Genomic DNA, 16189 nt, shown 5'->3' with positions numbered 1-16189 from the left:
CCCATAAGCCTTAGCTACTAACATTTGCAGTGTTGTTGTTAGCAGGCTCAGTGCAGTCGTCGTCGTCGTTGTGTCAAAGAAATATGTCCTGCATCCTCTCAACTATTTCCTCATGGCATTCGTATTAGTGCGAACGTAGCTATATGGAAATTACACGCTCCAGACCATCGCTTTTCAGCGAAATTGGTAAGTTAAGTCTCCTTCAATCGATCAATGGCTAACATAAGTTGTCTGGCTGGCTAGCTAGTGTCGTTTCTCAAGGTGTCAGAGCGAATGACAACTCTCAAATAGTTTGCTAGCATTCAAACTTGACAGTAAACCATATGGATATCACTGTACACAAGGTAGTCATTTAATGATACCTGTTCTGGTATACATGTATTGGCCGTGTTATCAAGTTCAGCTGCTAACTAGCTTAAGCCTACTGTAGACGGTTTTAAATAACGGGTTATCCTTGTTGGTCGTTGAACTGCATGACGCTTTGGCATTACGTTAGCCAGTCAGCCAACGCAGAGTACAGAAAATATCTTAATTTTAGAGGACGTTAGGTTAGAATTTGTGCGTGCAACTTATTCGATACTGAGCGTTGAGTACATTCACAACGTTAGTCTATTTTAGATAGTAAAATGGCAAAGTTGCTTCAAGAAGAATTAAATTCCACAAAAACAGTCCCACATGCTTTTTGCTGGATAATCTGACCAGACTACGTAACCTCGTTAGCTCATCTAACATGCCTCTATAAGCAACATACGGTTGATATCGAATAGAGTTGCAATAAAATAGAGTTGCAGTTTTGCATCTGCTTTGTTTGGTTCTGCACTGATGAGTGTAGCTGCAGTATCAAGCAATTGAAGTTGCAGGAAAATTTCAAAAGCAGGCTGACAGCTGAAAGTAATGTGAAGAACTAGTACCTAAAACAACTGCTGCTCAACCTCTTGCAATGTGTTTGCAGCGCATGGATTGGGATTTTGGACTGATCGCTCAGCTGTGCACGAAGCAGCAGCACAGGGTCAAGTCAGACAGTTGCAGCAGCTGATCCAAGGTGGTGCATCTGTAAATATTGTGGTAATGGACTCCATCACCCCTCTACATGAAGCCTGCATTCAAGGCCACAGCCAGTGTGTCCGTCTATTGCTGGATGCTGGGGCACATGTAAGACAACAGATTCACTTATGGTGATAAATATACATCTGAGTAACAGAAACAGAACTCTTTTACATGAATATCAGTCCTTAGCTGTCAAAAGTAAAGTGTTTCTAAGGCTGAGAGAGCTGGAAAAGGTAGTCTTTTAGAAAGAGGAAAAAAGAAAAGATATCCACACACTGCCTCTAAAGCTCCCAGTTTAATGGTAGGTTATGACTATAGATATTAGAAAGCTAGATACCACATTGACTGTCGAGTTGTATTAGATGGGATTTTAAACGCGGCCGCCATATTGGTGGGGGCAGCACCTTTATTTTGTCTATGGACAACATTTGCAGGCAATCACAGACACCTGTCTGATTTCCAGTCAGTCACATGCTCCTCCATTGACCTCCAGTGATCGCTGCCCCCACCAAGATGGCGTCGCTATTTACGTACGTTATGGAGCCCAATTTGGTATCTAGCTTTCTAATATCTATGGTTTCGGCCACTCAGGTCTTCGTCAGGTGTCTTAGAGGCAGTGTGCTGATATCTTTTTTTTTTACTCGTTACTAGTATCCAGCACCTGTAGAATTGTTATATATGTCTGTACACCTCTACACTACAGTCTTTTAGAAAGGACAGTTTTTAAGGACTGGAATGACCAATGTACACAGTAGTTGTGATGAATGATGATGTTGAAACAAAAATGACATAGTATAATCAACGGAGTAAATCTGCTCCACTCTTCTAGCGTCTGACACTTGTGTTTTTGCCTACAGGTTGACGCAAGGAACATTGATGGCAGCACCCCCCTTTGTGATGCCTGTGCTGCTGGGAGTCTGGAGTGTGTAAAACTGCTGCTGGAGCATGGAGCCATGGTTAACCCTCCTCGCTTCACCTTCTCTCCCTTGCATGAGGCCTGCATGGGAGGTAGTGTGTCATACTTGTAAAGATACACTCTGCACACGCATCACCAGCCAGTCTTGTGCTAGCCAGTGATATGACAGAACAAATAAAATGACATGTGAATGGAACTTTATTTTATTTGCATATAATGCTGTCCAGGCTATTAAATGAGCCTAGCTTAAGCCTTTGGCAATGTGTTCTATGAAAGAGACATTATGTGGGTGTGAACAGAATTTAAGGTATAGTTTTGTAACATCATAACATCCAAATGAAGTTGAATTGAATATGGTTATGTGAAGGGGAGATGGGCCTAACCACACCTGTCTTTCCCACATGTGGCTTAAATGTGCAAAATGACACAAGTACACTTTCAAAGTGCTGCACTTAACTAGTTACAGTGAGTAAAAAGATATAAACTAAGTACACTTACTGTACAATATTATTTTGGTTTTAAACTATAGCCTTGAAAGTCTTAACATTGCATATCTATACACCAGGCAATTCTGAATGCGTGAAGCTCATGATCTCCGAAGGGGCATCAATGGAAGCTCATGACTGCCATTATGGGACCCCTTTGCATGTGGCATGTGCAAGGCAGCACAAAGACTGTGCAAAAGTACTGCTGAATGCAGGTTTGGGATTTTTTTAACTATTGTGTTCGCTTCATTGTCAGAGGAAGGTTCCTAAAAATATTATTATATGTACATTTTATCTGTTGTCAGTTATACTACTGACAGTTGTCAATGACTCCAATGTATTTTGTAAGTTGTTGTGAGAATATGTGAGATCCTCATTCCTCATTAGGTAAAACTAACTCTGCTTAGCTCCTGCTCACCTACTAATGCATTAGCCAAGTGACATGCTTTGTAGTTCACTGTTTTTTTGCTGGTAGCAGAGGCATAGCAACAGTCAGAGACAACATATATGCATTTTATTGAAAAAATAATGGAATGTGGGGTGTCTCAGGCAGTTAATTAACTACCAGGGACATCATTTTGATGATTTCATGAAACCCTATTCATTGTCACATAGGGATTGGCACCGGAACATGCAAAAATGCTAATGCACTGCATATAAAATGGACACTTCCACACTCTATGTGGTGTCACATCTTCCTCTTTTCCCAAAGGGGCGAATGTGAATGCTGCTAAACTACATGAGACTGCACTCCACAATGCTGCAAAACTGGAGAATGTGGATCTCATAGAGCTGTTGGTGGAGTTTGGAGCAAATGTGTTTGCCAGAGACAATCTTGGGAAGACACCCCTACAATACACTACTCCTGGGTCCCCATCGGCACTATCCCTGGGATTTTATGAAGGTAAGTCTCACCCTTTACTCAAACTGAAAACACTTCTTATACACTAATACTTATACACTAATACTAATACGCTACTGAGACAAGCGACAAACAGCCATTAATAGGTTGTTTTTGTGGAACTGTGACTGAATATGAGGATAATAAATTAAACATCATTTTTTTACAATGTTCTGTGTTTTTATTATTTGTAGATTTGACTAGGGTTGTAGACAAAAATATAAATGGAACATGCTCCTTTTCATTCCCATTTTTCATGAGTTGCAGTGAAAGATTTGACTTCTTCCATGCAAACAAGGTTTAGTTGTTCTCAAATTACACGGATGACACTCGATTCCTGATTCTAGAACACATAATATGAAGGTGCAGTCAGCAATCGTATGCAATTTCAAGTCCATACATTTTTTTTTGTCACATTCAGCAATCATCTCCTTATGATTCACTTGCTGCCCTTTCTGTGAGTACACTGTAAAAACGGTCTCTGTAGGCAGCCCAGGCGCCGACAACTGGAAAAGAAAGTTGGGGCAGCCTGCCCCCCAAGCAGAAACGAAACCCTGTTTCTCTGGGAATATTGAAGGGAGGGGTGAGCTACCTCTCTGGTTTGTTTAGTTTGGTCCTTGGTTAAAATATAATGTACCTTGTTTTGGACAAAAGCTTCAGATAATAATGTCAAATATAAAACATAAACAAACATCAGTGATATTCTCGGAAGAAAAAATGAACTTTTTTTTCACATTTCCTCTAGAAAACAATGCTTTAATTTATTGTGCGCACACTTAACTGCATTCACACACCAACAAATCTTACAATTTGACCCCTTGACCAGTGATGTAACTTTTTATGTTTTTTTTTTGTTTTTTTTTTATCTTACTATAAATACTGCCATTATATTTCTGAACAGGGATATAATTGTGTTGTTTAAATCTTTACTGCCATTATGTTGTTGTTGCCCAGGAACCCCTCTGAGCCTGCAGCAGCTGTCCCGGCTAGCCCTCAGAATGGTGCTGGGCAGGAGAGCGCTGCAGGTGGCAGCTCAACTGGACCTGCCAAACCGCATCATCAGCTACCTCTGCTACATGCCTCCACCTACAGCAGACATTTGCGACAGCTGACACGCGCAGGTCCTCCATGAATGTTCCCATCTCCTAAGTAAATTGTCAGCCGTATGCAGTACTTGGTCTCTAGTGTCATGGCTGTTGCCTGCATCAGGTCTACTGTTATCTTTTCTGTTTTTTGTGACAGGATATTGAGAGAATGAAAGTTACTTGCAAACATTTAAATTATAAGTGAGATGAACCAACTGGGCATACATTAAATCCATGAATCTGTTCAATTGTATTTACATTCTGGATGTGGATGTATAGCCGTATCCTCAGACCATCTTTAAGAGGAGAAACTTGTTTTGCTCATTCCAAAAGATTTTGTAACATTCATGCACAAATCTGTTGTACAACTGCATCTCTAGCTTTAATACTGTGGCAACAACTGCACCTTTCAGCTACTTAAAAATGTTCCCACTACTAAGTTAACGGTGTGAACAATGAAATATTGAAAACACACAAAACAATAACAATGATCCTTACTTCTTGTAAAATGGCTAAGTTCCCCGAGCGCCGCTGTTGTTGCAGGCAGCTCACTGCGCCGGGATTAGTGTGTGCTTCACCTCACTATGTGTTCACTGTTTGCAGTGTGTTTCACTAATTCACGGATTGGGATAAATGCAGAGACCAAATTTCCCTCACGGGATCAAAAGAGTATATATACTTATACTTAAGTCATTGTATGTCAGTGTTTCCTGTATTCAGTGTTTGTTAATCACAACCTAAATTGTGTTGCGGAGCTATGGATGAAGTAAAAGATAAATTTTGGCTCTTGTAACACTGGCAAAGTCCTGTTCAAACTAGGACCAGCTTCAAAATAACAAAAAAAGGAAAGTGCAACACTGCTTACTTTATGAGTTGGGCTGGTTTATTGATGAGCTGACGTTTTGATCAGTCAGATCTTTATCAGACCTTCATCACTCATAGACCTTCATCACTCTTATGAGTGGTCTGACTGACCGAAACGTCAATCGTGCGAAATAGCTGCACCTGCAGTATAATTTATCAAGGAGTGCAGGCTCCCCACTACTTAAAGTCAGGACCAGCCCATCCCATTTTGCCAACAGAAATGATGTGCCCAGTGATAATTGTTTTCGACAGAATGACTTCAGCTCACATGGTTGACCCCATTGATAAGATATTGTAGCTGTGCTTCCCAATAGACCCTTTCAAGAGAGTTCCATTATCAGCATCATAGTTGGCCCCACAAGGCTTCCGTTTTAACATTCCATATGTTATCTTAATGCAGAGGAAGTAGATTGGGAACCAAATAGAACGTTCAAGCATTGTTTTTGTTTTTATTGTTGAAAAGGTCTATACCGTGTGGCATTGTGAGATTTTTTTAGACTTTGAACTGCATGCAGTCAGACTGACAAGACAAAATGGAGCAGTGATATTCTGCAACCCAAAGATATTGATGCAGTTGATTACTAAAATTGTGACAAATTATTTTTTTACTATGGAGTAAAACTTGCACAGATATAATGGTAAATTTATTATAGATTAACTTATGTAAATACATGTGTTATTGTATATACAGAATATGTATATTATTTGGATTGATTCATTTTATATGTAGAAGTCTGCAGATTATTTTAATATTGTATATAAAACACTGTTTATCAGTTTAAATAAATTTTCCCCACTGTATCAGCTTCCATCATTCTGAATTACTGTCTTAAATTCAGCCTCTGTGGCAACTTTGTAAATATTGGCACATCAATAATAACACTGCTTTTTGATTTACAAAGACAGTTGTGGGAGACAAATGCTGTTGATATAACTATTGGTTTTGTAAGATCTTGTCTGAAAGATATAAATTGTGAAAGTATTTTTTTCTGGTGCTTCAAGTGACATGTCAGGGTTTATGCATGACTGTTTACTGGACTTTAAGTAAGCTTAATGTCATAACATATATCTAGCACAAGGAAATCCATCATGCTTAGCATAGTTGGATTCAGTTTATTTTGGGCGTTTTTAGCTCAGAGTGGTGCAGTTCTACATGTCGTCATTCCTGTCCTCATTCTATTTCTATGAAGGAGTCTGTCACTATTCCATTTTACAAATGTAATGTACAGTATATGAATATTTTAAATAAAACCACTGCCTCAGCAATATTCAAAGTAACTATAGTTCGATTGTTTGTATTTGTTATACTGGTTAATTATACTGGTACAACACCAGTTGTATCAGCTGTGTTTCCTGATGCATCTGTCTTCTAAACATTTAAGGAAGATTGTTAACTTTTCCACATGAGTACCCAAAGAATACTTTAAGAGTTCCCCTATAATATACCTTCCCACATACACCTATTAGACTGAATCTACATTTCTGGCGTTGATCAGTCATTCAGGTTGATTTAAGCATGCATGCATGCGTTTGAGCAAGGCAGTCCAATTCAATATTAACAGTATGTGCCTGTTTTAGTTCAGCAGTGTAGTTCTGTCTATCCTTTGATATTGTAATGAAACGTTTATTCTCTTATATCAAATATATTTTATTGTGGTAGATCCTAAGTACCAAATCATAGTGTGCAATGACTGAAAACAACTGTAACAGGCTGAGTGTTCCTACAAGTCCACTTCATAAAATGCAGATGAGAGATGACCAATTCAATTCAGTGAATACAATTAGATCATTTTAAAGAATTTTCCCTTTTATTTGGCTTCACATTCATACCGTAATTCAAATTATAAAGATGATTTAAAATCAGCATGCATCCACCTAACCCTTGGCATTTTGTTGATTGCAAATTTGTTAAGTGATTGTACAATTATTGCAATTCTGATAATTCAGTCCTCCGCCATATGAGCAGTGTGAACATCCTGTAGTTAACTTCTGGGTTGGTGGTGCAATACTGTGTACATTAACAATGCATTTGTGGAACATGAAGAGTCAACAAACTACAATGTTTCCAGTTCTTGTCTTGCATGGCCTATGTCCCCGACAGGGCCTTCACAAATCTTCAGGTTTTGTCACTACACAGTGGATTGTTAAGAGCATTGAAACCTTTGTATTGGAGATCCTGTTCAGAAAAAGAGTACACTGTAAACGGTCTCTTATGGCTTGATCTCGCTTCAGGACATGTTGGATTGTATATGGATGCTGCTGCCATCCTGAGATTTATCAGGTTTACGCCCCAATACTCGTCTTCGCTTTCTGTGGGAAAAGAAATGTAATTTGTTAAATATTCATACAGATACTCTACAAATATGAGTTGTGGATATTTTCAAGTGGAAAAACTATAGCAATAAGCAAATAAGCAAAACTGCTTGCCCACTCAAATGTGTGCAAGAATAATTTATGTAGATAACAGTTAGCTCACTCAAGAACAATTCAACCACATGCCCTGCATGCCTTGTGATTCATACTTGTTTGGCTTTGTCCACACATTGAATGTAGAGTGAGGCGATATTGGAACAGGCTAAGGTCTGGCCTTGGTTGTCCTTATAACACTTCATTATCTGTTCTTGCAGCTCAGAACAAGCAGGTTTAATCTGAACTCTCCTACAAGAGAAAAATGACCAGACATGTAAAAACAGTCATATGACAGTTGCTGACAATAGGTTAGATAGATACTTTATTGATCCCCATGGGGAAATTCAAGAAAGGTTACTTAGCTTTAATCATATAAAAAGCAGGCGACAAGTAATACTTTTTATTTAAATCAATTGGAGGTTTACATATGTAATGCCTCCGTCAATTGTACTAATGACTAATGACTAATGACAAACAAACTCACTTGAAGCGATTGTGCGCATCCTCTTTCCCCTTGCGGAAGTTCTCACTAGTGACCTTGTAAAATAGCGTACTCTGAAAAAAGGTAAGTAACATAAAAACAAATTCTCACATAAAATTCCCTTTTCTTGTATGGAATGGATGGACAACATTGTATTAAAAAACAGCTGCAGCACCTGCTCATTGTTAATTAACAACTCCTTTCATAACCATTTCCTTACATGTTTGAAAAATGCCATAACAACAACAACCTCACTTCCTGTTGGAACAGAATGCTTTTGCAGTCAAAACAGGCTATATAGAAGCCAGTCTTCCTCATGGTACCAATACAATTTACACTGTAATAACTTGCATGCTAGGATATGGCTTACAGCTGGCATTATGGAAGATCAAAAGTCTTCAAAAAATCAAACCGAACGCCTTGCCTTCTCTTCCAGCTTGTTGATCTGCTCCCTATAGAGGACATCTTGTTTCTTCAGGTCTTGATCTCTCTCCTCCAGCTTCTGAGCCTGAGGAGGATCATCAAAAAGACAGGACATTATGGAATAGTGAATAATTATAGGGCTTAGCTCACCAATGCAGCTTGAAATGTTTTGAGTCAATAAACAATCAAGCCGGTAGTGCAAGATACTTCCTGTGCGATTTGAATGCACCTTTTTGAGGGGGCACATTGACATAATACATATTCTCTCTATGGGCCAGAGTTTGCCGCCGATACAGGCAGCGGGAGCTACATCAAGACGGGGACTCTGAAATGGGCGAGACCTCTCTAGTGAAGTGAAATTTAATAAACCATTGCAACCAATGTTCTATCTTTCTATCTTTTATTAATTAACGTTGGCCTGACTCTGCTCACTTTGTGCATGCACTGTCGGCAAAATATGCTGTCAAACTCACACCCTGAATCTATAGCTAGCATGCCACATATTAAATACAAAAGCTGGTGTTAGTGGGAGGAGGCAAGGGAACTGGCATAGAATTTAGATTCGTCCATAGCAGTAATCAAGAAAGGTTAGTCCATCAACCTAGTTACAATTCAGTTCTAATTATGTAATGCTTTTTTTTCACAATAGTCAATTTTAATAGCTTTAAGATAACACACACACAGAACAGAGAGCATATTGCATAAATTGGTTGCATAAAAACTATATTACAGCACCATCTTACATGTGCAATTTGTCAATCAAGCAGCTCACCACAATTTCATGGTCAAAACCTGCACACACTTAGGGTTTTTGCCATCTGTTTGTTGGCTTTCAAATTATGCCATCATAAAACATGCTTTGGTGAGTGTCTACAGAACAACACACTGTATGGCAACATAATATCACAGAGAACACTCCGAAAACAAAAGAACATGCTGAAAAATCTTTTCTTTTCTTTTCTTACCTTCCGCTCCAACCACTGAGGCACAAAGAGAGGAAAAGAGGTAATGAAATAAAGAGCCGAAATGGGGCATTAAAATGATCATGATTATAAGTTCAGGATATAAGTTCAGGATATTGTAGCACTATACAGGTGTTCAATAAGTAACAAAGTAACTTACTCCCCCAAGCATGCACCTAACATCTTGCTAAGACATATATAATTTCAGTGTAAGAAACAATTTACATCTATATTTAAATATGGCAGTCTATGGAGTTCAGCACTCCATCCAGCATTTCACTGGAGAGCAACGCAAACACAGGAGACAGTGACTGAAAATTGTCAGCGTAGAGGGAACAGTGTCAGACACAGAACCATAAACCAGCCTTTCACTGAGCGCGGTTCCATGCAGCCAATAAACGGTTTTAAATCAGTTTATTGGGAATAATACGAATATGTGTGCGTCTTGTAAACACCTTATTCTGACTGAAATAAACCGAAAAAGGCCATATTCGGTTTACTAATAAACAGTTTGCACACCCTAGCATATGCCTGTTTTAAACGGAATATTGGGTCATGAAAACCATAGATATACACATAATATGATGAAAACACCTTAAATGGAATATGCTCCCAGAAGGCCTGTGCATGCTCAATTCGCACAGAATTAGGATACAATTAACCAATTGTCTCTCACACACTTTCCTAATCATGGCGAAACAAAGCGCACACTTTTGGAAAGACGAGGAGACAAACTTATGTCTTGCAATCATGCAAATGTCATGGAGTTCATCGACGGGAGAAAATGCCGTAATAGCAACGTTTTTAAAATGATTTGTAAAAAAAACTTAATGAAGCTGGCTATCGACATATGCCTGAAAAGGGAAATACAGGTGGAAGACCCTGAAGACACTGTATTATTCAGCCAAAATAGGGAATTCCACCAGCAGAGATTTACGTCATGACGTTGGGAGCCTATTTGTGGGCTGCGTCGCTGACTTATTCGGAATTAGGGGTTTGCACGGACGTCAAGTTCTGGACGGTAACCCAGCTGCATGGCCATGTTGGAGGCACTCAGCGTAAAGAACTGAATGAAGTACAATGAAGTATTAGGCACTTTGGATACCTTAAGTGATTATATATAGCCATATCTAAACAACGGAAAAGCTCATCAAAACACATCCAAGATGTAAAGGCATAGGGCAGGACTTGGACCACAAGAAAAGGCATTCGGATCTATGCTCAAAAATGCGTTGTTTTCTGATGTTTTCAGAGCCACCTTTGCCCACTGTTTGTGCCAGCCAGGGTTTAAAAACCTGTGCCATCTTGACATTGGTACTTAGTATTTGAGTTATAGCTAAGTGAATAAATAGCATCTCGGCCAAAGATTCATCTAAGTGACTTATGAGATCACAACAGCAACACGTCATGTTAAAGTGCCTCTGGCTTATAAAGAAAATTGGAGAAGGTGCTCTCATTGGTTTATTTGATGTTATGCCCAAAACACACCCATGATTCATTACGTTTTGTAAGTACAACCCGATTGAACCATGCGCCTGGCATCTGATCAGTTATTCTGCCATCAAATTAGCAAACCTGGACTTGGACATACCCTAAATGCGCTTGAACAATATGCTTCAGACCACATATTTCAAAATAGGCCCCAGAGGGGTAAAAGAATGTTAAGTGCAATCCAATATATTTGCAAGTGGTCAAAGGAACAAGAAGATGCCTTACATAATACTGGGCAATGAGGCGCTCATCCTCAGTGTTCATGCGCTCCTTCATGATGGTCTCTTTTAAGGACTTCTGGTGGGCAGCCCTCTCCTCATCCAACACCTTCTTTACCTGCTCCTGGATCTGGGCCTGAGCAGCCACCTGAGCGAGGGCCCTGGCTCGGAGTTTCTCCTCTTCTAATCTAAACACACAGAGACCAGGATGAAGAGCTACAGTTTAAGCAGCATTAGCAGAAACTAGCTTACACAATCTAGTCAGAAACCTTTCAGACAGAAGGAACTGTTACCCAAATTGTATCCACTGAGGTCTAGTGAGAATAACCCTTAATAACCCCAAAAAAATAAAGGATTCTCACTGTTTCTGAATCCTTAATTGTGCTTGGCTCATCTCCTGCTCCAGTAGTCTCTGTAGTTCACCTTTGATTTGTGTTCTCAATTCATCTTCATTGACTTCACATGAAAAAAGAACATACATTTTTCAGTTATGCTATACCATGGCATGCAATATAAAACATTGTTTGTTTGTACTTACTTGTTATTGGTTTTGATTTTTTTTTCTTTTAGCTTAGTTAGTAATAGAGCATAGAGCAAATAATAGTGCATTTTATGACTTAAGCATGACACCTTCACCATATAATCTACACATCCCAAGGTTTTTCATCTGACCTCTAGTGTCCTTGAGAGGTCATTGCTTTCAGCACTGCATTTTTTTAAAGTATATTTTTACTGGGACAGGACAGTGGAGAATGACAGGAAGCGGGTGGGAGAGAGAGTTGAGGTGGGATCCGGAAAGGACCACGGGGGCGGGAATTGAACCCAGGTTGCCGGTGTACGGTGCAGGTGCCCCAGCCAGTCACGCCATGGCCAGGGCCAACACTGCATTATTTAACAGAGTAAGTGAGAGGAGGAAGAAAGCAAGATGGAGGGACTTCATTTTAGTTTTAGGATAGCAGAAATAGCTGTAATATTCCTATTGTGTTGAGACTACCTAACTTGATAACTAAAAAGACAGAGTGAGAAACAAATACATTTGGTCTTTATACAATTTCTAAAACAAAAAAGTAAGATTGCCTAAGGTCTTTGCAAAATAAGGGATAATGGGGTATGTTAAGCCAGTGGGTAAGTTAAACCACCACCTGTATCTTGGAAACCATAGACAATTTGTCATATGACCCTAAATTCAATCTGCATATTCAATTCACTCCTTAAAGGAGTTAACATTTTTCAGTAAATATCTAGTACCAGAGGTCAAATCTGAAGCGCCTCCACATCTAAAAACAAAAACTTACACTAAGTGTATAAAAACAATGGAACAAATGTCATGCTTTTGTCATTAAATGCACAATACCTTCCATATATGAGACTATCTGCCCAACTGTAATTGTAACTGTACTGTGCATTTCAGTATTATGTCTACTATATGTATCACTCAAATTCAATACCAGTTCTATTTCAATACCATTTCCATTTCATGTTTACACCATCCAGTTGCACATTTTAATTTTACGACTACTTGCTCTACTTCAATGTCTGATTATGAGAAAACTACAGCAGTTAAGTTGGATCACAACTTTTACCATTATTTCATAATGAACCACCAAATTTTGAGTGAAATACCTCACTCCAGTCTGATGAAAATGAAAAACGCTACAGGGCAAATTTTTAACCAGTTAACTGTAATGAATTCAATGAAATCTTGGTGTTTATCAGAAGCTTTTTGGTGGGCATTCCAATTATTATCTTTTCAAATGCTTTTATGTCACTCTCATGCACAGTAAGACTCACCCACAGGTGTTTTAGGAGGAGGTAGCTGAGGGGGAGGGCTCATGGTATCAAGGAGGGAGGGGATTGGATGGGTGTCCACAGGCCTCTCAGGTGGGGGAGGTGGGCTATCTGATCCTGCTTGCAAGGCTAATAGTCCACTGGCAGGAGGAGTGGCAGCTGAAGGGTTTGGAAGCATATCTGCATGGTCTTCAAGGGCAAGCAGCGGCACTGAGGGCACTACAGAGGGTGAGGGCATAGCAATTGCCTCAGTTTCTTCTGTGATAGGTAGAGGTGTGGGAGCAGAAGGCACTGGTGAAAAAATGGCCTCAGCAGCCGTGCCTGTAGTTTCAGTCGGGGAAGACACAGCTACAGGTTCATGATGGCACGTGTGTGTGACTACAGGTTCAACTGGGTGGGATACAGGTATAATGGAGTCTTCAGAATGCTCAGGTGCAGCAATGGCTTCAACCGGAAGTGCGGGTACGTTTGTTGGTTCCACAAGGTGGACTTGTATATCTAGGGGCTGAACTGGAGGTACAGGTTCAGCAACAGGTCCAGCGGGAACAAGAGTGGGTTCAGCTACAGGCTCAATAGTGGGAAGTGTGGGTACAACTACAAGTTCATCAGCTGAAGGTTGTGGTATGACTTTGGATGGCCGTGTAGACGGAGTCTCAGCTTCAGCGGAGGGAGAGGGCACGTTCAAAAGATTAACAGGAGGTGTAGATAAAGGTTCAGGGTTCACAGCTACAGGTATAACTGTAGGTTCAACTGAAGGCATTTGTATGACTTCAGGCTCAGGTGTAGGTAGAAAGTCAGTGTCACGCTCAACTGAAGGAGAAGAAAAATTCAAAGGTTCAACAGGAGGTGTAGGTAAAGGTTCAGGTTCCATAGCTACAAGTACAACTGTAGGCTCAACCGAAGGCATTTGAATGACTTCAGGCTCAGGTGTAGATGGAAATTCAGCGACACACTCAACTGAAGGAGAGGAGACATTCAAAGGTTCAACAGGATGTGTAGGTAAAGGTTCAGGTTCCATAGCTACAGGTACAACTGTAGGCTCAACCGAAGGCATTTGAATGACTTCAGGCTCAGGTGTAGATAGAAATTCAGCGACACGCTCAACTGAAGGAGAGGAGACATTGAAAGGTTCAACAGGAGGTATAGGTAAAGGTTCAGGTTCCATAGCTACAGGTACAACTGTAAGCTCAACCGAAGGCATTTGAATGACTTCAGGCTCAGGTGTAGATAGAAATTCAGCGACACGCTCAACTGAAGGAGAGGAGACATTCAAAGGTTCAACAGGAGGTGTAGGTAAAGGTTCAGGTTCCACAGCTACAGGCACAACTGTAGGTTCAACAAAAGGCATTTGTATGACTTTAGGCTCAGGTGCAGGAAGAGATTCGTTAACATACTCAGTTGAAGGAGATGGTATATTCAAAGGTTCAACAGGAGGTGTAGGTAAAGGTTCGGATTCCACAGGCACAATTGTAGGTTCAACAGAAGGCATTTGTATGAGTTTAGGCTCAGGTGAAGGTAGAAATTCAGCGACACGCTCAACTGAAGGAGGAGGGATGGGTGTTACAACCAATGAAGGCGTTGTTAAGGTTGGCACATCAACAGGTGGAGAGGGTGGTAAGGCTACAGGTTCAGTAGAAACAACTTTAGGTGTCGCCTGAACAGGTGAGGGAATGGCTTCAGTTACAGGTGTGGGTGAAGAGCTGACAACTGATTCTGGAAGTGAAGATGGTGAGGCTACAACTTCTTTTACTGATGGTGTAGGCTCCACTTTGCCTTCTGCAGGAGTTGTGGGAGGAATTGACCGCTGCTCTTTAGGTGGTATCGGGGGCTGTGTTTTGACTTCCTCAAAGGAGTGTTGGAGGGGAGGGCTTGGCAGTGTTTCAATGATTGGCACTGGCTTGATAAGTGGAGGAGGCAGTAGAGTGCTCACAAAATGAGGAGACTGAGGCAAAACTGGGACCAGTCGTTCAGCAGTGGGTATGGGTGTGAGTCTGGGTTGGGGAGAAGCAGGCACAGCATGGGGTGAGGAGGCAGCTTTTTGACCTGGCCGTGGACAGGCCTTTCTTGGTGACTCCCTCATTCTGTCAATGACTTTATCCGAAAGCTATCATCAAACAATGAAGAAACACAGAGCCTGTCAGTTAAACCAAAACTTCTCTTTCATTTCAGAATTTGATTTAGGCATAACATACAAAGAACCTCAGTTACCAAACATCCAGGGAATATTTTATATTAAAGCAGGGCCTTTTCTGCATGACAGGACACCAGAATGATGCAATCTTCAGCATACTCTAAATTTTTGATTGTTGAAGATGTTATTGGTTCGGCAATAGAAAACATACCTCAAAAATATAGATAACCTCATAAAAACCATCCGTTTTCAAAAAGAAAGGAATTGTTTGTGTTTAGAAACGTGGACTTTTAGTAAACCAAATTAAAGGTTTAATAATAAATAAAAAATACGTTTATTTAAAAGTTGTTCGGAACCCGTTTTGAAATAGCCTAAACTACATGATAAGCTATTTATTATTTCATGAGTTCATCATTATAGAATAAAATACTTCCCCAGTTCTCTCTGAATTCACATTGGATCTTTTGCATACATAGATTAAGACTAAATATAGGCCTAGTATGTACAGACAACAAATCTATGTGTGGCGACTGTTTCATCGCCACACATATTGGCAATGTAAGCTATTTACGCGCGCGGTTACATCCATCATCGTTAGACTAGCCTACTTTCCAAATGTTAAGTTACAGTTTTCTGATCAATACATATGCAAGATTGCCTATGTGGAGCTAAACTTAATGTCTCGGTCAGTATTAGCCATAAGGTACAGAGCTATGTTTGTTATGCAATTAAACTTTCAGCCTTCTCATACTCGTGCACTCACCCGAATGCCCTTCACAAACGTAACGCCTCCATGATCGTCTGACTCAAAAGAGGCATGACTATTATTATTCCCCATACTTGTAAAAAAAAGACACTTGTCTGTAACAAAATGTGTTGTAGTATGTTTAAAGTACAGCGTGTATTCTACCTACAACGCAGGGATTCAAGGAGGTTATGAGTACTATCCCCTGCCCTTCCCACTTTTGAGTAGCATGTGTAGAATGGA

General features: G+C 40.1%; 2 protein-coding genes across 4 annotated transcripts; one reads left to right on the top strand and one right to left on the bottom strand.

The window, feature by feature from the left end:
* The first annotated feature begins 37 nt into the window (after positions 1 to 37).
* On the top strand, positions 38 to 6576 carry asb13b (ankyrin repeat and SOCS box containing 13b). The gene is made up of 6 exons (XM_076264915.1): positions 38 to 186; positions 953 to 1152; positions 1905 to 2055; positions 2529 to 2663; positions 3161 to 3352; positions 4304 to 6576. Exons 1-6 carry the CDS (start codon positions 144 to 146, stop codon positions 4459 to 4461), a joined length of 879 nt encoding a protein of 292 aa, XP_076121030.1. The 5' UTR covers positions 38 to 143; the 3' UTR covers positions 4462 to 6576.
* A 400-nt stretch (positions 6577 to 6976) lies between these two features.
* Positions 6977 to 16142, bottom strand: chchd3b (coiled-coil-helix-coiled-coil-helix domain containing 3b). Of its 3 annotated transcripts, none has more exons than XM_076264903.1 (9): positions 15965 to 16142; positions 13074 to 15174; positions 11645 to 11738; positions 11290 to 11470; positions 9577 to 9591; positions 8613 to 8696; positions 8192 to 8262; positions 7775 to 7956; positions 6977 to 7608 (listed from the first exon to the last, which is right to left on the bottom strand). In XM_076264903.1, the coding sequence occupies exons 1-8, from the start codon at positions 16037 to 16039 to the stop codon at positions 7815 to 7817; spliced, it is 2763 nt and encodes a 920-aa protein (XP_076121018.1). In that variant the 5' UTR covers positions 16040 to 16142; the 3' UTR covers positions 6977 to 7608; positions 7775 to 7814. The 3 variants fall into 3 exon arrangements, with proteins under 3 accessions (XP_076121018.1, XP_076121001.1, XP_076121009.1); XM_076264886.1 differs by having other exon boundaries at positions 6978 to 7608; positions 7821 to 7956; XM_076264894.1 differs by lacking the exon at positions 9577 to 9591 and having other exon boundaries at positions 6979 to 7608; positions 7821 to 7956.
* Between the last annotated feature and the right edge of the window lie 47 nt (positions 16143 to 16189).

The sequence above is a fragment of the Alosa pseudoharengus genome, unplaced genomic scaffold (assembly GCF_046254945.1).
Source record: "Alosa pseudoharengus isolate Yale_2024_CS ecotype anadromous, Long Island Sound unplaced genomic scaffold, YU_APseudo_1.1 YU_APseudo_1.1_scf_10, whole genome shotgun sequence".
Taxonomy (NCBI): domain Eukaryota; kingdom Metazoa; phylum Chordata; class Actinopteri; order Clupeiformes; family Clupeidae; genus Alosa; species Alosa pseudoharengus.
Note: the sequence above shows the minus strand (reverse complement) of the source record. Positions and strands in the feature narration are given on the sequence as shown.

What these genes read in the sequence shown, in the direction of transcription:
- asb13b (XM_076264915.1), top strand. Translation starts at nt 144, where the DNA reads ATGGAAATTACACGCTCCAGACCATCGCTTTTCAGCGAAATTG. An exon ending in ATCGCTTTTCAGCGAAATTG is followed by an intron (nt 187 to 952) that starts GTAAGTTAAGTC and finishes ATGTGTTTGCAG; the next exon opens with CGCATGGATTGGGATTTTGG. An exon ending in AAAAGTACTGCTGAATGCAG is followed by an intron (nt 2,664 to 3,160) that starts GTTTGGGATTTT and finishes CTTTTCCCAAAG; the next exon opens with GGGCGAATGTGAATGCTGCT.
- chchd3b (XM_076264886.1), bottom strand. Translation starts at nt 16,039, where the DNA reads ATGGGGAATAATAATAGTCATGCCTCTTTTGAGTCAGACGATCATGGA. An exon ending in TCAACAAGCTGGAAGAGAAG is followed by an intron (nt 8,263 to 8,612) that starts GCAAGGCGTTCG and finishes ACCTTTTTTCAG; the next exon opens with AGTACGCTATTTTACAAGGT. An exon ending in GATGCGCACAATCGCTTCAA is followed by an intron (nt 7,957 to 8,191) that starts GTGAGTTTGTTT and finishes TTTCTCTTGTAG; the next exon opens with GAGAGTTCAGATTAAACCTG.